We start from the raw sequence: 23570 nt of genomic DNA, 5'->3' as shown, positions 1-23570 counted from the left end.
ATATATATATATATATATATATATATATATGATTGATGTACATGACAATTTTCTTAAATGAAGAATTATTAGGGCAAACTAAGGAAAATGAAGAGATTCTAATATTAACAAACTCTTTATTGAAAAACCCAATTAGCTATAAGTCACAAAATTTGAAATACTCAAGGATACTGAGGAAATACACATCAGAACCTAGTGTCTCCTTGAGGTTGCAATGTATGTATATTGACCATTCTAGCACATGTAGGTGGTGTGCCTACCCTGTCTTTATGGGACTCAGCTCGGGTATAAAATATATGGAATACAGCAGTCCCAATGACAATGGCCTGCTTTTGACTGCAGAACAAGCTGGGTCATCTGCAATGCAAGGGATGGGATCACACAGTGAGCCGCTCCACCCCTCGGTGATGTGCTTCCTGGCTTCATATACTAGTAGGTAAATATCTTTTTGACACAAATGCTAACAAAAATTTTCACTACAAATCTCAGCGCCTAATGATCAAAAGGCAGAACTGGGAATGTTGCATACAGTGTGTGTAACATATATATATCCATCAAGGTTAAGCAGCAAATACTCTTTTGTGCGGCTGGCTAAAAAGTAACTATTGACTTGGTATAAAATCTACATGGCCACTCAGGATTCTGTGTGAGAATATTGCAGCCCAGTTTACCACTTTCCCTCATCTCCATTAGAGAGGAGGAAGGGTCCACCTCACAACAGGCACACTCTGGACTTGTTAGTACACAAGAGTAATGTGAATCTCATGCACACTATGCCATTAGTGTGTGTGTAGTTCCTATGCACTGAAGTGCATACCTGATAACAGACCTGCACTGGGCCCGAGACTCCAGACACCTGTTTTGGCCACATTGCACATAAAAATGCTGAACAAGATGACACTTGATACAGAGTAGCAAAGACATTGTCAATAATATTTCCATTGAAAGAGTTATGTGTGTATATAACAGCTGCTATAGCCAACACATGCAGAGTGAGAGGACACGGTATAAAATTAAATGCTCACATAACACGAGGAAGGTTGACCCTTGGCGACTCACAACACGGCTCCTCTGGGAAAACTACTGACCTCATGGCTGACATACCACATCATCACAGAACAGAACATTGCTAATACTTTTTATTAACATGTGATACAAATAATGTTGTGATGAATACTTAGGCACAAAAACAAAGTAAAATTTTTCCTGTTAAATGTTTTTTTTCTATGAGAAATGTGAAGTTGATAATCAAATGAAAATGGCAGTGATGGTGGAGGTGACATGATAATGATCATAATGACGATGAAAATGACAATGACAATGAGTGAATACAATAACAGTGACAATGATGGTGATGGTGATGACAAAGGAGATGATTACAGAAGTGTTGGTGAATGGCAGCAAGTCAAGCACTGAGGAGGGGCATATGACCAATACAAATCAAGATAATTCACATTTTTCAGACAAACACTATCTTCACTGTTCTCTCTTTCTCTTTAATGCTACATTGTATTTTTTGGTATGGGTGCTTTGGACTGATTCTAAAGCAGCTTCTCCTTCCATCCCCTGGACCTCCTCACTCAGTGTTCTCTCCAGGCCCAGGTGGGAGGGACTGGGGACGACAGGTTCATTCACCAATCTCTCCCCTCCACTCTGTTGGGCCCAAAACGCAAAGAATGTCTCTACGAATCCCACCCACACTTGCACTTTAAGTCAGCAGTTATTAGATCATCAAGAAAAATATATGCAAACTTCTGATTAAACATAGAGGGAGAGGTAATGTCTTAATTACTTACTCTTCCTATTTCTTTCCAAAATCCCATCCAGCCAACACTTTCATCTACACAAGACATTTTTCAATATCAAGGCTCTATACCAAAGCTGTGAAATAATTCTAAAATTATAATGTCCTTATCAGTTCCCAAACTGAGGAGAGCATTTGATATGCTGCAGTAACAGGAAAAAAAATAATTAAAAAAATAATAAAAATCCAACATGATCTGCCACACCCTCCATCACCCATTACTTAGTGCATGAATGTAAGAACAAGAGAGGAAGGAACAGTCCCACCACAACACAAATAAAGTGATGTTATACATGTGCAGACACAACTTTCCCCAACTACAGTGATGATCATGCCCCTCATGGAACAAACTCTTGCATGTCGCATTTGTACTTGAAACATTACTACTACCTCTAACAGTTAGTACTTACAATTAAACTAAGCCCTTTGTGATAACCAAAAGACTTGGAGAGGAGTCTGCAGGACAGCCAACTACAAATATACATTAACACTTTGGTGATGGAGGTTTATGCAAATAATTTGAAATACAATTTGCACATCCTAAATAACACTTCACTTTAGTACAAGTGAAGAATTACAGTTTGTCTATACATACTGATGATGCCAGACATTACAATGTGGTTATATACAAATACCTTAATCAGGATATGTTACCGATGCTTCAACTCTAAAGCATCGCGTTACATCCCCACCTAGCTCTTTACATATATCTGTCTTGAGGTCTAAATGGCAGGGTCCCTGACACAGTTGTTGGGGGGATTATTCCAAGAGGATTGAACAAGTTCTGTAGAGCTGGTGGGAGGGGATATGGACCAGGGGTAAGATTGGCAACTGCAACAGCAGCAGCTGCTGCAGCTGCAGCAGCTGAGGAGGTAGACTGCATGTTAAACGTGGATGAGGCGGCCAGAGGGTCCTGTGGGTTTGGAGACAGGAAGGAGGCAGCGGCATTGGTGTTGGTGGAAGAAATGGACCCCGAACTACTAGAGGTGGGAAGAAGAGTGATGGTGGTGTGAGGCACTGGACTCTCACTACTACTATTAGTGGTTGGTGTGGTGGCAGAGGTGGAAACAGTAGTACAAGTGGTGGAGGGGGCAGCAGTGGTAATAGAGGCAGGGGGAGGGCTTCTGGAAGTCACATTTATAACTTGACGCACTTCAGTAGAGGTCGGGGTTGGGGTTGAGGATGAGGACGACACTACAGGGGTGACAGAGACACCCGCAGGTAATGGAGATGAGCCCTGGTTAGGCCTACGTGGTGGAGGGGAAGGAGAAGAAGCAGGACTGTCTAAACAAATTATCTGGGGACTGACCGACCCAGAAGAGGGTGGTGAGAAAGCTGGCCCACCACTACTTCCTCCAGCTGGTGTTAGCAGCCCACTGGTCCCATTGGATGAGGCTGTGAGGGAGAAAACCAGTCTTTAATACATTAACTACACAAGATATCTCAAATAAAATTGCAATGATTTCAAGGGAAGCAACTAATCTTTACATATTTTGCAAAACTCTTTTACTTTTGATTTAATCAGCATTTTTCATAACAAAATCAAATATCTTATGAAAGTTACATGCAAATCAGTAAATTAATTTTGCCATTACAAATAGTGACAATGACCATTTCAATTAATAATTCTTGTTGAAGGAAATATAGGGTCAGTTAGTGAATTAATCCATGCCACTAAGTCACTGGTCATGCTAGATATGTGTAGTTAGTATCAGATCAAAAGAGCAAAGAAATTGTTACATTAAGAGGCTCAAAGAATTTTAGAAAACTGCTAGCACCAACATGCAGTAATATCCAACTACTTAAACAAAGTAAAATAAATATCATAATGAGACTACATAATGTTGGAAAGCTCAGCATCCCACCTGTACATTTACGCACATTTGCAAAAACCAAAGAAGGAGGACAAGATGAGAGAACTGAAAGTCAATGGAGTGATGTTGAGAGTCTTCCCTTTCCCCATTGAGTAGTGCTGAGGTGCTCTCTCTCTCTCTTTCTCTTTCTCTCTCTCTCTCTCTCTCTCTCTCTCTCTCTCTCTCTCTCTCTCTCTCCTCCCCCTTCCCTGCCACCCTCTCTCACCTGGCACTGTGTTCTCAAGTCCTCATTGGGGTGTCACTTAAACTTCACCATTTGTCCAAGCTAAACATTTTCTTTGTTGTTATGAGGTTTTACAAATTGGTCTTTTTACTTAGTACTTTCCTAAATGACAAAAACCTTTAGGCTGTTCCCATTAATAGTATATTGGTTGCTGCATAAATTTTGCAGTATGAGCTTCTAACAACTAACATATGGTATTGCTCTTTTAGCGGTGATGAGCCAAGAGTTGAACGGCCATGGTTAGTGGCACATTATCTGCTTTGCTACGTTAGGTACAGTACAAGTTAAAAGAAATCTGGCAAGTCAGGGAGGAGAAACAAGGACCCATGCCATCAAGCTCTAGGAAAAGTTGTCTCCTCTTACTGCTGCAGCAAAATAACGTTTAATGGCAAGCCAGATTCTTTTCCTTCTTGATCTCATGTAGTAAAATGTTTAAGCATTTCTTGCCAATGTTGATAATTCACCAATTCATACTTTTACAGACAACATTGGCATTATTTTGTAAAGTATCGTACTTTAAGTCTAAAACGAAGAAAAAATAAATAAATAAATAAAAAAAATAAAATAAAAGTGACTTACAAAATCCAACTAAATATCAATGTTCTGTTGTGTACATTAACATATTTCAGAGTTCATGTTGCTGACATTTCCTGTTACCAGCAGTCCTCTCTACCCAAGATTCAACATGAAGCAACACCAACTGCAGCAGACATTGGTAGTCCAGCCACTCTGCATCCCTTAGTTCACAAGCCTTAGCCATGGACTCAACACCACCTGCTGTGCTGTGGTGACCCTGACGACCTGAGAACACACACCTCATGGCCACAGAGCATGAAGCCTCGCACAGAACACACACCCACTAGCACTGTACACTAGGGTATGGAGGTTCCTAAAGCAGGAGGCATATATGTACACCACACTCCACACCAATGTACAGGGTACTTACACGAGAGGGACTTCCTAAAGACGAGTCGTTTGCCAGGGTCAACCTCCCCTACGCACCAAGAATCGTTTGACTTAGTGCCCTCTGCAAGCGCAAAAGTTTTAAGTAATTTGACTAACTCCATCTCACACCATTTTTTTTTTTTTTCCTATAGATGTATAAAACTACAAACAATGTCAACCAACAGCATTATCAGTATGAGCTATGACCTGCCTGCCCCTTCTGACATCAAAAGCTGGTTGTGTCATGCAGGATTCTGCCCTCACTATACAGCTACACTGTCTCTCTCTTATGGAACTCACAGATGAAGACAATTGACTACTTGAAGGAGCAGACAACTGACTTTACTGGTATGTCAACACACTCACACCATACTGTTGATGAGGACCTAGTTATTGTTGTCTGTGAAAAGGTTATATATTCTGATGCATGTGTCAAGAAAGATCAAGAATAAAAGTTTACACACTGAAAATAATCTTCAGGAAGTGCTGTTCTTCCTGGAATATGAAGACCTGGTAAAATTTAGGACAAAAAGACAAAAAAACATACTACAAATGTGCAATGAAAAGTTGCCATGAGGTAAAATGGAACAAGTATGTCAACAGGTAAGCAGCAATATTGTCTACACAAGGATGCTTCATGTACACCGCCAGGCAAAGCAAGCAGGTACAGGTGTTGGAATAACTACTGCCACATGGTGATTCCTTATGGTAAAGGTTTCCACATAACAATCTTCAGGGATTCTCAAATACATGCTCCCTTCATATGTTTATCTCCCAACAATCCTCCCCTTCTTTCCTGTGTGCACAATAAGGAGGAAAATTGCTGCGGACTGCCCAGAAAACTACCCAAACTGTTCTTTTACTCCACCAACAGGAGCACATTTTTCATAGTTTGTAGTGTCTTCGGTTACTGAAGTTCAACTATGTTATAAATAGCTGATGTTCCCTTCAATTACTCTATTTCCCCTTAAAACGGCACTCATCAAAACTGTCCACATTATTACCATGGGTTCTCACCATCACCATACAAAATCATATAGAATACAGCTAACCTATAGCTTCAACCTTTGCAATCAGATTCAAGCATGAAGGCCTTGGCTATGAGAATGTGTGTGTGGTGATTTCAGGAATGCCCCTAAAAATTAATGAGACAGTTCACAAAGAAAATTCCAAATATTGAGTTTTCACAGCATAAGTTAGTTCCCAAGGTTGCCATGCTGTTGCCCAATGCCTTCCAGCTCTCAGAATGAGACATGACATTTCTCTCTAGTGTGAGACAAACCTCTTCTTTGAGAATAATAATGAAACTGATGGAGTAATGGCTTGTGACAAGAAGTTAAGAATAAACAGAGTATTCAGAGGCTATTCAGATGAGGCTGTGCCTTACAGGAGGCTTTCCAGCAGAGAACAAGAAAAAAGAGAGGAAGAGGAAGGTGGTGGTGGTGGTGATGAAACATGCCATTCCAGAATGGCATCAAATACAGTAAATACTGAAGTAATTATATGAAATAGATGAAAAAACAAGGCAACACTGCTTGTGGACAGCTGTGACATTGTCTCAAGAGAGGCAAATAAGGGTAGTGTACAATGTTGTCACTCATCTTGACCCATTACGTTCCAGCATGTGATTCACATTCCAAAACAAAGTTTCTATACCAAGTAAACCTTTACGCATCATAACAGGACATATGGCAAGTTGGACTAATTCCAAAGCACACATATGCCAAGGTACTACTGTATTAACTTCACTTCCCTCCATAAATATACATTTTCTCGCCAATCCATAACAAAGCACAAAATCCTTATTAGATTTGAGAACAAGATTCTAAGCTTTTTTTTTTTTAATAACACCAATCATATCGCTACCACCGATGTTTTTCTGCTACAAAATGTAAATGATGCCTTGCAAATGTGACGCCCTAATCTGGGAGAATGTTCGCAAAAGAAATAAATAAATAGAAAAATAAATAAATAAATAAATAAATAAAAAATAAGTAAATAGATAAAGGAATATCATGAGAATGTCTACTACATAAAAAAACAACTGAGATGTAGACCAATTTGCAAAAAGTTTTTGATCCATTCATATTTCACTCACGAACAATACAAACTGACAATGATGAGCAATATTTCCTTGGACATGGTGAGTGCATAGGAAGGGCTACTATAGTGTGTGTGTGTGTGTGTGTGTGTGTGTGTGTGTGTGTGTGTGTGTGTGTGTGTGTGTGTGTGTGTGTGTGTGTGTGTGTGTGTGTGTGTGTGTGTGTGTGTGTGTGTGTGTGTGTACAAAGAATGCAGGATCTGTGATATGTAGAGGACTACCAAGAAAGAAGAAATCAGACACCCTCCACACACTCAATCACTGTGCTAAGACCCTTTCTCTGTCAGCTCGAGTCCCTCACCTTGCAGAAGTCCTCCTCTCAACTCACCTCCCTGACCTCACTCAGACACCAGAGTGCATTACTATGAGTGGCATCCTTGGACAAATTGGCTGATGACTTTTGCCTTTCTTTCTTCTCATCTATTTTGACAGAGTCCTCTAGATGTGTACTTAGCCTTTCAGGACTCTTGGATCCTCTTGTATGGGTACTTCAGATAACATGACTTGAGAATCACAGAGAAGCTTGAAAAACACACGTGCACTCAGAAAACTCTACAGTAATGGACAATAGTATAAAAACACTAATGAGCCCAAGGAGTTAACTTATTTCAGGACAATCAAATAAGTAGTAGTCACAAAATCCCAGTACTGTGTGAGAAGACAAAACAAAGCTACCACCCATGCTGAAGGGGCAATACTATACACTTGTACAAGGTGTTAGTGGCAAACATGACGGATGGCAATGAATGTGACGAGAGGTGGACATCCCAATAATCAAATGATGACAATGACTAAAAACATCCATCTTATTTTGTAGGAGGTAAAGCATTGAGTAAACTCTGACAACACTAACTATATAGCAATGGCAACAAGCCATCTTAAAATATGGATGAACCAGTAAGTCTTCATAGAACTCAATTACAAGTGAAAAACTAAAGGCAAAGCAAGACAATGAAAAGAAATAATCACCTCACTGCAACACACGTTTGTATATTAAATGTTCACAGCTTTCATTAATACCTTCTTCAAAATCATGGAGGTAATTCATCAAATTTGAAGACATTTTTCAGCGAAGGTGCAGAACCCTTAGTAAGTTATCGCATAAAAATAAATAAATGAATAAAATAAGATAAAACAACAACTCTTGAAAATGCCAATAATTTGCACCAGTCTCTCAAAAAATTAATTTGAGGATCCAAAAGTTTGAGAACACGGTCCATGGAATGAAGTAAGAGAAGATGATCAATTCAAATATCTAAATCATACTACATACCCTCTACCACTCTTGAACACAAAGAATAAAGTGAGTGAATACTACTACTGGTACACTAGTCTTCTACTCCCACAGACCCACATTACCACCCACAAATCCCTATCCACAACCATCTTCCCAATGAATACCAATACTATCACCTTGATCTCTCCTCCAACTTAAAAAATGAGAGAAAAATAAAATAACTTATGTGAGGAATGTGTGCAAAACTGACACAATGTAGAATTTAGATTTAAGGAAAACTAGACAGTGTGAAAATAAAAAAAAAATAGTGCATAACATTCCTGTTTGATTGGTTGAGCAGATCATGTGGCACAACAACTAGATCAAGTCACAAGATTGAATGCTTCCTTCATAAATCTCTCCCTAAGTATAAAAAAAAAAAAAAAAAAAAAATAATAAAATAAAAAAATAAAAAATAATATTGTGGGTGATAAATGTGAAAAAGCTCCCAGCAAACACCATTACCATATTTACACCCAAGATAATTCCATTCCAAAAAAAAGTGTTCCTACAAAAACTCACCATCCTTACAATACAGAAAATATCTTCAAAGCAGCACACAAAAAGATAGCTTAAATAACTTGATGATCTTTGCTTGTATATATCAAAGATGATGACTGTCAATTAAGTCAATGCTCAAGCTACTAAATGCCATGCCCACACCCAGTAACAAATCAACAACACACCACCACAACACTCACCACAACAGCCCCACATTAAATCATAACTATGGCAACAAACACACAAAGCAATGTATCAATGTCCAGCAAAACACTCAAGTATGCCAAACAAAACCTTATATATAAAAAAAAAAGAAAAGAAAATGGGAGAATAAAAAAGACAAATTAATACAACCTGGCAAATAAGGGATGTGTGTGTGTGTGTGTGTGTGTGTGTGTGTGTGTGTGTGTGTGTGTGTGTGTGTGTGTGTGTGTGTGTGTGTGTGTGTAATTCACTGTTTGATCTGCTGCAGTCTCTGACGAGACAGCCAGACGTTACCCTACGGAACGAGCTCAGAGCTCATTATTTCCGATCTTCGGATAGGCCTGAGACCAGGCACACACCACACACCGGGACAACAAGGTCACAACTCCTCGATTTACATCCCGTACCTACTCACTGCTAGGTGAACAGGGGCTACACGTGAAAGGAGACACACCCAAATATCTCCACCCGGCCGGGGAATCGAACCCCGGCCCTCTGGCTTGTGAAGCCAGCGCTCTAACCACTGAGCTACCGGGCCGTGTGTGTGTGTGTGTGTGTGTGTGTGTGTGTGTGTGTGTGTGTGTGTGTGTGTGTGTGTGTGTGTGTGTGTGTGTGTGTGTGTATATAGCAACATGTGTGAGTGCAAAATATGTACATAAACGTGTGTGTATGTAAGTGTCTATGTGTGAGACCAGCTACCATTACCATCTAGCATAACTAATAATAAGGACACCTCCACCAACAACCAACCACTAGCGGGGCAGGGTAGGAAAATACGGTATGGCAGGGAACGGCAGGATATGGCAGGGCAGGGAGGAGTGGCAGGTTGGGGTAGGGTAAGCTAGGAGTACTTACCTGAGCCATGAGGAGTGGTGCTACCCGCTGCCCCAGACCCTGAGGCACCTGAAGAAGAGGAGGCAGAGTTGTGGCCTGTGTTGGAACGCTTGGAGGCGGTGGTGCAGTGTCTTCATCATTGTCATCACTGTCCGAGAGGGTGATGATCTCAGGGTCCACAGCCTTCTTCTTGGTACTGACTTCTTCCACAATGGCAGCTGTTGGGAAAGGAGGGTGTATAATATGGTCTAGGGAAACTATACAGGTTGTGCTGCAGAGGTGTGTGTAAAGAAGGTGTAGTTCTAGTTGTGTTGCAAAGGAGAGGTGTGGGTAAAAAAGTTCTGGTTCTGTTGTAGAGGTGTGCATAAAGAAGATGTAGTTCTGGCTGAGTTGCAAAGGAGAGGTGGGTAAAGAAGTTTTGATGGAATGTAAAGTGTAAAGAGAGGTGACAGTACAATAGTTCAGCTGGGAGGAGATAGGTGGAGTCAATGCAGATTGTGTTAATTGACAGGAAGGGAGAGTATAAAGAGAAGGCAAATTTTGAGCAGGTAAAATTATCAGTGATACTCAATACAAATCAATACATCATACACTAAATAGCAAGCAGTGTTATTGAGCTTTTATACGGAGACACGCCTGATATAGAGAGAAAAATCTTTAGTCACAACAAGATCATTCTTTTACTTGATGTATGATACCATTTGTCACTCCATCCTATCACTGTTATCTTCATCCTTACCATGACTCCACATGCCTTACACATTTATTTTTCCCATTGTATTTCTCACTAACTTAAATTGCAACTCCTTTATTTTTTCAGGTATAACCACACAAAGTACAGAACAGCAATAGTATAAGCAGCAGTGGTAAGAGCAAACTACAATGGTCACTAACCATCATCCTGCTCTGTGGAGTAGTCATCACTGTCATCACTCAGCGTCTCCACGGCCACCTCAGGCTTGCGCTTCTCCACCTCAGGCTCCTTCTGCTCCTTCTTGGGCATGAGAGGCGTCCAATTGCCATCCTTGTGCAGCGTTACCTCATTGCAGCTTGAGTTCAGTTGCAGCACCTCCTGGAAGTACCTGCCACCAAAGACAAACTTGTTCAAGTCCATAAATTGTAACATTCCTTAAGCCACATGGAAGTGTTTCTTTGATGAAAGTGGAAGTTCCCAAAGTATCAATAAAAAGATTCATTACTCACAGAAAACAAAGTGCTTTCAATCAAGTCTCAGTATCACATTGTAGTTTAGTGGTGGCAGTAAGGTTGAAGCGGTGATGAATCTAGTATAACCTTAAGACTCACAACCATCATTCAGACACTCACCCGTCAATAACCAAACAGTCGTAGAGAGCAGTCTTATCACAAACAGGACAGGTCCACGTGGGCTTGCGTTCATTCATCTGAAGGTACAGCGACGCATCAAAACACTGCAGGTGGTCGCACGTGCTGGCGCGGCACGGGAGCATCATGCGCATCTTGCCCAGCGGACACATGAGGGAGCACCGGAGGGAAGTGGTGGCGATCTCACAATCCGCATCCTCTTGAAGCTTCTGTTTGACTGAACACAGGAGAAGCAGAGATGAAATACACAAACCAAAAATAAATAAAACACATACATCCATATAACAAAGCTCACTCCCCATATGTAAAGGGAAATAATCAAGACACGCCACACAACTTTCATATTCACACTCATTCACAGGAATTTCTTGGTCCCTCAGCCCTCAACGGAGAATAGAAAGTACTCCTGCTCTCACTTGATGGGAATACACAGAAAATGTACCTTAATATAACACTGAATCCAGAGTGCAAAGCTACAAATCAGTCTTATAGTTAAGGCATTGTGGTGGTGTGACAGAACATTGTGGCTGGTATGGCAAGATTTGTGTTGAAGAAGATTGCATCACTTACTGAGAGATCTGGTGAAGTCTGCAATCTTGGCCCCTCTGTTTTTTAACCGCTGTAGTAGGTCATCGGAGTTCAGCTTCTGCACCAGGTACACTGATATTACATAGCATCTACCGTACTCCGACGCCCAAGACACCTGAAGAGAAGGGACAATGCAAATATTACTCAAAATTCCCTAAAAGGATGAACAAACTAAGTGCACATTACTATAGAAAAAATGAGTTCCATGATATGAAAATTAAGTTAAGTGTATGTAACAAGGAAAATTTCATCCTTATCAGTGTGTTTGGCTTGAGAGAGAGAGAGAGAGAGAGAGAGAGAGAGAGAGAGAGAGAGAGAGAGAGAGAGAGAGAGAGAGAGAGGAGGAGGAGGAGGAGGAGGAGGAGGAGGAGGAGGAGGAGGAGGAGGAGGAGGAAAAAAAAATAAATAAATAAATAAAACAAAGAAAATAAAAAAAGAAAAAAGAAAGTAAGAGAAATAGAGAGAAAGAGTAGTAACATGAGTCATAACAGTAACAAAGCCACCCACTTGTATTCTGTTGGTGACGGTGGGTGAGATGCGACAGAGTGCTGTGACGTTGACTGGTCTGGACGGTCTCTTGGGCTCCACTCCGGGTTTGTTGGTGGGGATTGGGGTCTGAACGTGCCGGGTAAAAGTATTAGACATACACAAAGCATGGAAAATTACAACAAGAAGGAATGCATTATCTGATTTGGACATTAGTTTATTCTGATGTACTTACTGCAAACACATATAAAAAAAAAATGCCTTCCCACTAATATCAATCTTTAACCTTTTACTTTGATCCTTTCACTACAATTTGGTGTATCTTTTGTTAACCTCTTTAGTTCTGGGACACATTTTTACCATGAGTCTTGGGTGTGATTAGACGATATTATTAGGAAGGGTCTACAGAGGTCAGATGATTACTGGCCCCAGTTTTCACTATTTTAATCCCCACACAAGTTTCTAAAGCTATATAAAATCATCAAATAGTAACCAGAATAAATATGAAAAATGAGTCATGGTATTGAAGGGGATTTAAACTTTTCTTTTTCTATAGCCAACTCCATACATTGTACTGGTTGGAAACTGCAAAACTTATCACTTCTTATCCCATTCTTTCATGTAGATGATTGTACAGATTCCTTACATAGCGAATTGCTGCGTATCACTGAAAAAGAGTTCACATACTAATCATCAAGACATACTCACTGGTAATGGACACATTTTGTCATTGATTTTTACTGCAATATTGGGTGGGAAATTGTCCTCTTGTTCACAGGTGGTCTCTAGTAAACAAAACCTCATTTGGACCTGAAACAAATAGATAAATATTAATAGGTGAATGAAACAAACAAGTTAGGGCAAAGCTAGCAAAACTTCACAGGTATATCAATGAAGTTTTCTTATGGTTTCAAGTAAGGTTATCAGCTATTTCTCAAAGCTCCTTCAGCACAAATGTAGCCATAGTTTGTGGTGCCAACATCAATACAGAAAGCAGGATAAAATCTCAGAATACATTTATACACCAACGTGATCCAAATGAGCACTGCGGCAAAGAGAGGTTGAATATATCCTTCAATTCTTTTTTTAACAAACATTTAATACAATTAACTTTTTATGGCAATACAATATGCTGACAGGATAAACTATAGCCACTCCAGCATCAGTCAAAGCATTGGTAATCACTAATGGCTCTTCAAACTGTCACCAACCACCACACCCTGCAGTGACTCCAGTCCCTCACCTGCACTGTGTAGTCCTGCTTCCCTGGTCGCAGGTCCCGAGAGTTGGCTATTTTGTTGGCCTGATGTGGAGTGAGGGAGAAAGCGAAGGTGGACTCCTGGTATCGGCCAGAATTCTGTGGTGCTGTGAGAGGAAAACAAAGTACTTATATATGTAATTCATGTAATATAAATCATCTGGATGTATAAAAGCTCCACCAGTCAACACACATGCTCTCGATGCAGAATGTCTCCCCACTTGTTAACAATTCTCATCATAGCTCTTCACTTTTCTTCGTACAGGATCATAGCTGTTCCTGAAAACCTTTAGTATTTGGATGTGACTGGTAGAATTTTCAGCAGTTTCAACACTTTTTGACTCCCTTGCAGACCAGGTTAATATCAAGTAGTATAGTCATGGTCAGGTATCCAGTAACTTGCTACATCTGCTTTCACAGTTTAGTGTCTTCCTCTCAATCAAATCCTCAGATCTGTAGGCAAACTTCATATAAATTGTGACAACTGTAATTCTAAACATATCAGGATTAAATTTGTGGTACTTACTGTCAGATGAATGAAACTAAGAATGTATTCAATGTCATGTTTTCTAACTGACTGGACTAAAAGATATGAGGGAAAGGAAAAAAGCTTGTCAAACATCACACACAAGCTACCAGCAACACTACTGTACAAAACTACTTACAACATCAATACAAATTAAAAATAAAATTTGTAACACACACATTGCCCACCTAGGGATGACGGCTTGAGGAGTTCCCCGAGGATGTCATAGAAGGGTAGCTTCTTTAGCTTGACATCAGGATTGATGGGGTACGTGGAGTTGTGACTGTTGGCGGAGATGGAAGAATATCCCCCGGCAGAGGAGATTCCCGAGGCCACCACCTGGGAGTTGGTGGAGTATCTAGAGGAAGCCAGTGTGGATGTGACTCCACCAATGCCTCCAACACTGGCGGACTGTGTGTAGCTGGCTATGGAGTTGAGGCCCAAGGGGACTTTCTGGGCTGGGAGGATGCCTGCTGGTCCTCCTGCTGCTGCTTGCGACCTGTCACCAAACGACATCATCTCTAGTCTAAATAGAGAAAAACACAGGAGACTAGACATTAGCATGTTACACTTCACATATAAATTCATTAAAAATATTAAAAAGTGTCACCTAATGAAAAGCGAGACAGAGAGATATATACGTATATCTTTTCAGCAGGGAAAAAGGAGTGAGAGGCAGCCTGTACAGACAAAAATGTCTTTACCCAGGTATATAAGCAAGTAGTATCCAACTACATCACCACATTCACAGTACTTTAGATGCCACTCTTTGAGAACAACTTGGCTGACATCAAGGTAATACAATGAATATCAGACACTTTGTCAGACACTACAAGATTATACTAAAATGCTACATTCTGTCATATTAGGAAATTCAAAAAGATGGAAATTAGTTATTAGTTAGGGATTATTTCACTCAAGCTAAAACTCCTGCCAATTATATTGCACAAAACATCAAGGAAAGAATGCCCAATACACAAAACATCATGAAGATTTATACAATACTGTTCTACATGTGAAGCTTCACAGAAAAAGATAGAAAATAATTACATCTACATACATGCAAAACAACACAAGAAATGTTACACACACACACACACACACACACACACACACACACACACACACACACACACACACACACACACACACACAAGAACAAATAAATAAATAAGTAAAAATAAATAAAAAATAAATATATCAATTAATTCAATCATATAATAAAAAAATGCAATAAGGTATAGATTGTAAGCATTAAAAAATAAAAACAAATAAATAAACTATATCCTCATATTGTAAAGTGATCAAGAAACAAAGGCCACTTCAGAAAAATTGTGACAGATACGACAATGAAGACTGACAGAAACACTGAAGACTGACTGTTAACAAAATATATTCTTATGTTATCAAGTGATAAAAAAAAACAAAGGCCACTTAAGAAAAATGTGACTTATAAACACTAAACACTTCAACTGAAAACACTGAAAACTGACTGAAAATATTAATAACTTCTTACAGAAAACATTGAAAACTTTGACTGAGGGCTGCAGGACACATTGACTGACACACACTGACGCCAACAACTAACAGCAAAACAAAACTCAAAACTTAAGCTTTATATTTAGCACCAGGTACAGTAAGCAGCACCACAAACACACCAACCAAGGACAAATACTCACAACACCCATCAAGTAGTTAACACCACAAGGGAACCAGCACTCAGGAGGGCTTTGGTAAATTTTTTTATTTATTTATTTATTTTTTTTTTTTTTTACCCTTGGGTGGCTTCTCTTCTGCATAAAAAAGAAGAAAAAAAAAATCTACCCCACATGTTAGTTAGGCACCAAGATTCAGTTTACAGCATTTTTTTTTTTTTTATTTATTTATTATTATTTTTTTTTAACGTAGGGAAGAGGGCCAGCCAAGGGCAAAAAAAATGACGTGTGGGGCTGGCAATCTGGCAACTGTACAATTGATTCTTGAGCTATTTTTTGTAACGGTCAACGTCTCACTTATTCCATTCACGTACATAAGTAGAAATGAATGAAAATCTTACTGGTTGGCAGACATCACACTAGATATATAAAGGAGAAGGATGGCTGAAATAGGGAGACACTGAACTTATGACTGGCAAAAAGAAGCAAGCAGAAGCAGGAAAACTACACTAAATATGAACCAGTACATGAAGCTAATACACAAAACATATTAGTACACACACACACACACACACACACACACACACACACACACACACACACACACACACACACACCACAGTATCACACAACACACTGATCTTCCCTGCGACTGTATCACTATGCACACCTCACTATTACTCATGGGGTATAAATAACACTGCACTCATTGACTCATCATTGCCACAAAGTAGTGAACATCTATGGTAAGCCACAGTGATCTTTAAAAGCCTACACCTTTCTCACATCATCCACTAAACTGCCTTGCACTCTGTCCTTCACTCTGTCATCTTCCTCCTTGTCATCCTCTATCCTAAGTTACCACTGTGAATTTGTTTGTCCAGACCTACAGTAGACAGATCAATGGCCATCCCACCTGTAAACACCATCTACTGGAAAATAAATAAATATAATAATGAAAATAAATAAATGGTGGTGTCTTGTGGTCACAGTGATCCTGGTCTGCCCTGGTCTCCTCTGGTAACTTCCCCCTGAGGTGGTCAGCTGCAGCTTGTGGTTCCTTGTCACATACCAACGCTAATGTGTGTGAGAAACTGGTCTATAACTGTATCAAGAAAAATTAGTAAGAACCAACCTATTCTCACCAAGCAGTTTTACTGAATACTAAAATACAGGTTATTCCAAGACATCCCCACAAAATAAATATATATCAATGCACATACAGAATTAATGAATGAATAAATGAAATAAAATAACAATAAATAAAATAATAAATATAAAATGTAATAAAATATGAGCAAATGAAAATATGTAAAATTAAATTGTCAAAATTAAAAAATCTTACCTTTACCTTCAGTGTCCCAAAATAAGGCAAGTATATGAGTAGTGTGAAAAGCAAACAATGTTCTGCAACATAAATCTACACACGATTTTATGTCGGGGTAATGAAGTCCACCAACATTTGTTTGACTACAAGTCAAGTAAAATATGCAAAATGATGATGATATGCTTTATCCCTTACAAAATAAATCCAAAACCATGGCTGTTGTCAGTGTTATGTTAACTAATCTTTACTGAAAACTCATTTTGGCCTTCATCCTCATATCAACAGTTCTATTTCATTATATCTTAAAGTATGTTAAAAAAATATATCAAAACATCTTCATTCCACTGAGATAACACTTCTGGATGTAGAAACTAGTCCCTTCCCTCCCACAGTGTTCCCAGGTCCTGTGCTGGGATTTATTGGCTAAAAGCACTGCTGTCTGAGCAAATATGAGTCAAAGCAGCAGGACAGCTGACTAATAGTAACTGGCATGCCCACAAAAAAGTGTGAAGAGGAATGAGTTTGAGCAGGCTTCCTGTATAAAGCAGAAGCATTTCAATAACTATGAAAGTCTTGAAGCATCAGAAATGTTTCCTTCCTGCTAACCTTCCAAAGTGCCAATGTCAAAATGTTACATTAAAACAGTATTAGCCTGAAAGCATCTCAAGAATATAATTCCTAATCACTCAACTTCCTGTGCCAAAAGGTGTCTGTGTTCCTTGTCAGGTATGATCTCTGCTCTGCAGGTATTTATTCCCAGAGGATCTGCTTAACAACTAACAGCTAACAGCTAATCCTCACACCCGGCAAGTCCTGTGTAGTGGGTGCATCACAAAGCCTCTCGTTGCCACACGTACTGGCATTAGCAATACATCTGTGGCGGCAGATGTGTGACAGTGACGGACACACCACACACACACACACTGCTTAAGCTTTATAACAGCACACATGCAAAATGAAGTACAATAGTGGCCCATATTGCAAGTCCCAATTTGCATAAACACAGATGGCTGAATGAAGCCTAACACAAGCCTTTCACGTGATGCCTCATAAATGAAGCTTCTGAAATTAGCAATACCATTCACTATATTTTACACATTATACTTTATTACTTATTCATGTGTAATAGATCACATCTTACTGAAGGTGTTGAACTAACATATGTGTACAAGTGTGGGAGACTCATGTGTCAGGATACATATAAAAGTCAATTCAAGTACACAAATTATAAACATTTTCAAAGGTTAGCTCAATTAATAAATAGGAACACATGAGCAATCTCAAAATGTAATTAACTGAGATACCTGGCAAAACACACACACACACACACACACACACACACACACACACACACACACACACACACACCTATAAAATAACTCTATACATACCTTGTGAGCACCACCAGGCAGCCCCACTCCCTCACTCACACAGCCATGCAGCAAACCCTACCCTGGTGCTGAGGCAGAGCAGGACTAGCAAGGTGGGCATTCAGTGTAGAAAGCACTCACTACTGACACAGGTTTGCTTTCTTGGCCAACCACATTTTGTAGTTTCCACACCTGCCCTTCATGATCAACAGGCCAGGTGAGACACAGGTGAGCTATTTCCACACTGTACACAGACAGACTACACCCAAGCAGATGCAAGTGCACACATCCAACCTGTGGCGATAAGAAACTGGGCACTTACTGGATGCTCTTGTACAGTTCTTTGATCTTGGCTTGTATGGCTGGGTTGCGTAACCTCACAATGTCCATAGCACGGCTCTGAAGCTCATTCTTACGACCTGTCTTGTTCTTGCCAGCATAACCAAGGAGCATCTGTAGTTCTGAGACCCGAAAGGTCATCACCATTCTCTGCGGAGGGAAATTAACTTAGTTTGCTTGAAAAACGGCACAGTTCATCAAGTGTTGCAAATTCTTGATTTCTGAAAGTTCAATACATCTTAAGGACTTAATACATTTCCCTTCACATGTCCACGCCCAAGGAAATGTTCTATACTCCTCACTATCTAATGATAATCACTAGGCCACACTGAGTCACACTGACATCCTTTCACACTCCATTTCCTCACTGCCGTGGAACACCGACACTGAACACCACACCACGAGACACCACAAATCATCTCATGTCACAGATTACACACCTAGCACATCATAGGCACATAATGTTTCACTCCTTTCATAGGTAAGACAAAATGTGATTTTTTTTTTTTCAAAGTAAACAAGTAAACAAGAGAGAATAAGAATGAAGCACAAGTTTTCCTATAACAGGGAGTGGTCAGGATATTGTCCAACAGTTGCTAGTTTCTATATCAACAAAAACTTGATATAAGAAAACAATTGTCAACCTCTTCCTTCCAACGAGACAACATGTCCCCCACACATTGATCTTTGAGCCAATTCTTCAATAACACAAGAAGAAGCACTGAGAGCCACACACTGGTGCTCCTCACACCACACCAAGGAGACTTATCAGAATGATAAGTATGGGAGGGGCAAAGATCAAAATTTTCCTTGATTGCTAGTTTCTTTCACCACTCTGAGTGAGGGATATTCAATTGAAGAAATAATAAATACCAAGAAGAGCACATATCAACAGTGGAATTACCAAAACACTGTTCTAAATATAAACCAATATAACAATGCATTCCCACAAAGACTACTTGTGACTGCAGCATAATGGAACCAGAGCTCAGTTCTGTATAAGGTTCATACCAATCCTTTTAACTAACAATGCAAGAATAATACCAACTTTCTTCTTCATAAAGTGACATGGTTTCTTTTCTATGAGCAAGCACATGGTCACTGCAATACCCTGTAAATGTGATGCCTATTGTTATCTCCTTAACCATCACCACATCCACTAACAAACACTCCACTATAAGCAATGATGCACCAGCCTGATGACCCTCACACAGTGCCATACAAATACAAACACTACACTTCATTCATAAATTTCTATCCATTTCCATAATTAAGTGACTCAGTTCCACAAAGTATATTAATCTGAAATAATATAAGAAAAAAAAAAATAATACAAATAATAATAATAAAAAAAATGTCATATCCCTACATTTTCAAAACATTCATCTCATTCTTTCGGCAAACTCTCTCAGACCTGCTTGGGGACTGGCATTTAAGTGGGCCTTTTTGTTTAGTCAGTTTTGTTGCCCTTGACCATATTTCCCTAAGAGAAAGATTGCAATGATATAGTCAGATGATAAGAATGGAAGATGATTACTAGGACAAAAAGGTCATGAACAGGGATGTGGAGGGTAGAAGGGAAAGAGAATGACTAAGAAGATGGAAGGACTGTGCGGAAGGAGACATTAGAGACGAAACCAGTTACAGAGCCAAAAAGGTCATGAATATGATGTGGAGGGCAGAAGGGAAAGAGGGAGAGCGAAAAGATGGAAGAACTGCGTGTAAGGAGCCATTAGAGAGAGAGAGAGAGAAAAAAAAAAAAAAAAAAAAAAAAACTGACTGAAGACAAATAAGGCGACTGATGACAGTGTGAGGCGAATCATCAAAAACAGCAAATCCATGTATAAGAACAGGAAAAGCTACGAGGAACGATAAGTGAGAAAATGAACTACGGCCTTGTGAGATAATTTTGTTGGCTACTGAATATATAGGAACAATAGTGAAGTGTACACACATAAACAATTCAACTTTACCGAACAGAAGAATGAAGGTAATTGGTTCTTCTCTAGAATCACTGCTCCACACCAATCAGTATAATACGTACAGCACAGTGCAGTATATGTAACGTGTTTACCATCAGTGGGAGTTTTGGTGAGTGCTCGGTCTTAGTGTGTCGTACACAAGCCTTCAAATGTGGTGTGTTCAGCGAGTTTTCTATAAGTCCTGCAAGCTGCGGCGAGCCACAGAGCTCCATCACACTCGGAAATGACCAGTACACGGACTTGCATTTGTTTCTAGCTGGGGTTTGTGGGTAACTGGTGAATAGGATTCTTATTGTGTCTATAGTTCTTTTGTCCAATGACGTGCCACCACCTCTTAACACCACGAGCTGCGCCAATGGGAATTTGCTATATGTATTCATAGGCGGGGCACAGCTGGGCAGACAGGTGCACAGACATCTGTGTGAGCAGTTCAGCCATGGCCACCAGTGACACTAGTTGTAAACGTTGCGAATTTAATAACTGGGAAATCATCGCTCCTGCGATGCAAGTCAATGTACAATCGAGAAGAGGACCAGACAAGACCTTCATCCTTTCATTAAGGTATTGTGAGGAGGGTATTAGTAGAGGTAGGGCATATTGTGTGAAACTATAAGAGAACCAGCGTGGGGGGGGAGGGAAACTGCCCCAAAGCAAGGATACGGTAGGTTAGGTTTATGTTAGGGTTAGGTTAGTGTTGGAGGGGGCCTGGGGGTTGCAGCACCCCCGGTTAGGTTAGGTTTATGTTAGGGTTAGGTTAGTGTTGTAGGGGGGTCCGGGGGGGCCGCTCCCCCCCAGCTAGGTTAGGTTTATGTTAGGGTTAGGTTAATGTTGTAGGGGGTGGTTAGGTTAGGTTAGGCTTTTTTCCTTAGATTTTTTTTGGATCGCCATATCTCGCCTCTTTTGGCTCCCCCCCAAAAAGCCCCGATTCCCACAGTCCCCCAAGCTTGTTGGGGGGGGAAAGGGTGGGAGGGGAGAGGAAAGAGGGGGGAGCAGTGGTTCTGTAGTTTTACTGGGTAATTTTTCAAGAGCTAACATTCGAACCTGATACCCATGTGCACATTTAAATATTCAAAACACTAATACCATAATATATATCTTTAAATTGTTGACAGACCTTTAATACCACAATAAAAATCTTTAACCTCTTCATTACCATGATGCGTTTTCTTAATCATTCTGGTTATTATTAGACAATTCAATACAGCTTTAGAAACTTATGAGGAGATTAAAAATAGAGAAGACTTTGACCATTAAACTTCTGACCTCCACGGACTCTTCCTAATGCAAATAAAATTGCCTAATCACATCCAAAATTCATGGAAAAAAAATCAATCCCAGTAATGAAGGGGTTAAATTGTTGATAGAAAGCCACAGCCTGCTCAGAGTGAAGGTTAGGTGAAGGTTCCAGGCTTGGTTGCTGTGACACGGGTTAGACTGACAACCTAATATTTCTGGAAGCCTTATTACTGAATCTCACATGACCACTTCCTGTACGTGGCTTGTTATGCCTTCCGGATCCCTTGAACGCCCTGCAGTGACACATGAAAGCCACACAACGCCAAACAATAAATAAAAGAACTGGGGACAAATACTAATAACAGCACTATGTACAAAACCCACAAAAAATGAAGTTCACGGCCTGAGAAGCGACCATGAAACAGTGGAAGGTGGAGAGAAGACAATACCAAACAACTAGAAGGAGATAACAAGTCCCCCGCCACAGCCTCAGCATGTCCCCGCAAAGTGTCACTGGGAAGGAGGACGCGAGGCGCACATGTCCCTCCTTCACCCCAAACATCCCTCCACACCCTCTGCCAAGCCTCCACCTCATTCTCACACCATCCACTCCTCCACTGAAGCTCCACACGCGGCTATTCCACCCATTCCACAGTTTACCTCCCGACACCGAAGCCTCGAAAGGGAAAACAAGACCACTGGACGCCCAACTCACAGCATATTGATCAGTTTTTATCAATCTACGCCTCACCCACGCTCACTACTGTCTCCTGTCTCAATGGTGTGCCCCGCCGTCTTCACCTGCACCATTATCACCGTGTGGGAATGAGTATTGGAGGGTAAAATAAGGGAAATTGTGTTATTACCCGCAGCTGGTCCTCCGCCTCTGCCATGTTTGTTTTGAATACTACAACGCGTCGCCGCCGATCCACGCGCCTCTATTTTACATTATCTATTAAGGTTTTTTTATGCTTTTTTCACTTACTTCAATTAATATGTTCGGTTCTTAAATTATCCTTGAACTCAAAAATGTTAATAAAGTACGTGAGGACTATCCGTGGGAGAATATAATGGCGGAAAACTGAATATTTCTTTCCCGCGTAAAATTTCATATTTGTTGTTATGTAAGTGTGCCTATTTTATCTTGCTTTCTCTGTCCCTCTTTCTCTCTCCCCGTTTCTTTGCTTATTCGTTTTACCTCACGTTGTTCTTTGTAGAAATGAATATTTAGTTTTAAGTTATTTTTAATACGAAAAATAAAGAGTGTATATGTAAAGCAAATTTAACAGGTTTACAAAAGACCTTCATATTATCTGCAGGAATCAAAGTTCAGTATTTCCTGTTAAATGCGGCAATGATCGTCAAGGTCATAATAATCTAGTAGACGAGAGAGAGAGAGAGAGAGAGAGAGAGAGAGAGAGAATTTTCAGCTTCGTTTTCTCTACTCTCCCAGACTCTCCGTCCCCCCCCCCATCGTCCTCCTCTCTCTCTCTCTCTCTCTCTCTCTCTCTCTCTCTCTCTCTCTGTGCTGTTTTATTATTCATTCACTTCTCATGCTATTCCTGTTTTCTTTAGTACTCTCTCTCTCTCTCTCTCTCTCTCTCTCTCTCTCTCTCTCTCTTCTAAGTTGTTATTGTATTACTGTTATCTATTATCAGCTGGCCTCTGTTATGTCTTTCTCATATTATCTCTCTTTT

At 40.1% G+C, this 23570-nt stretch overlaps 1 protein-coding gene across 1 annotated transcript; it reads right to left on the bottom strand.

Moving 5' to 3' along the window:
* Window positions 1–102: 102 nt before the first annotated feature.
* On the bottom strand, window positions 103–22786 carry LOC123515432 (E3 SUMO-protein ligase PIAS2-like). The gene is given in 13 exon segments (XM_045273993.1): window positions 103–3199; window positions 4848–4928; window positions 9784–9876; window positions 9879–9980; window positions 10657–10844; window positions 11089–11323; window positions 11677–11809; window positions 12202–12309; window positions 12889–12990; window positions 13424–13545; window positions 14153–14490; window positions 18639–18805; window positions 22740–22786. Coding segments are annotated over 13 exon segments (2391 nt in total). The 5' UTR covers window positions 22767–22786; the 3' UTR covers window positions 103–2504.
* Between the last annotated feature and the right edge of the window lie 784 nt (window positions 22787–23570).

This window comes from Portunus trituberculatus, chromosome 39 (assembly GCF_017591435.1).
Source record: "Portunus trituberculatus isolate SZX2019 chromosome 39, ASM1759143v1, whole genome shotgun sequence".
Classification (NCBI taxonomy): Eukaryota; Metazoa; Arthropoda; class Malacostraca; order Decapoda; family Portunidae; genus Portunus; species Portunus trituberculatus.
Note: the sequence above shows the minus strand (reverse complement) of the source record. Positions and strands in the feature narration are given on the sequence as shown.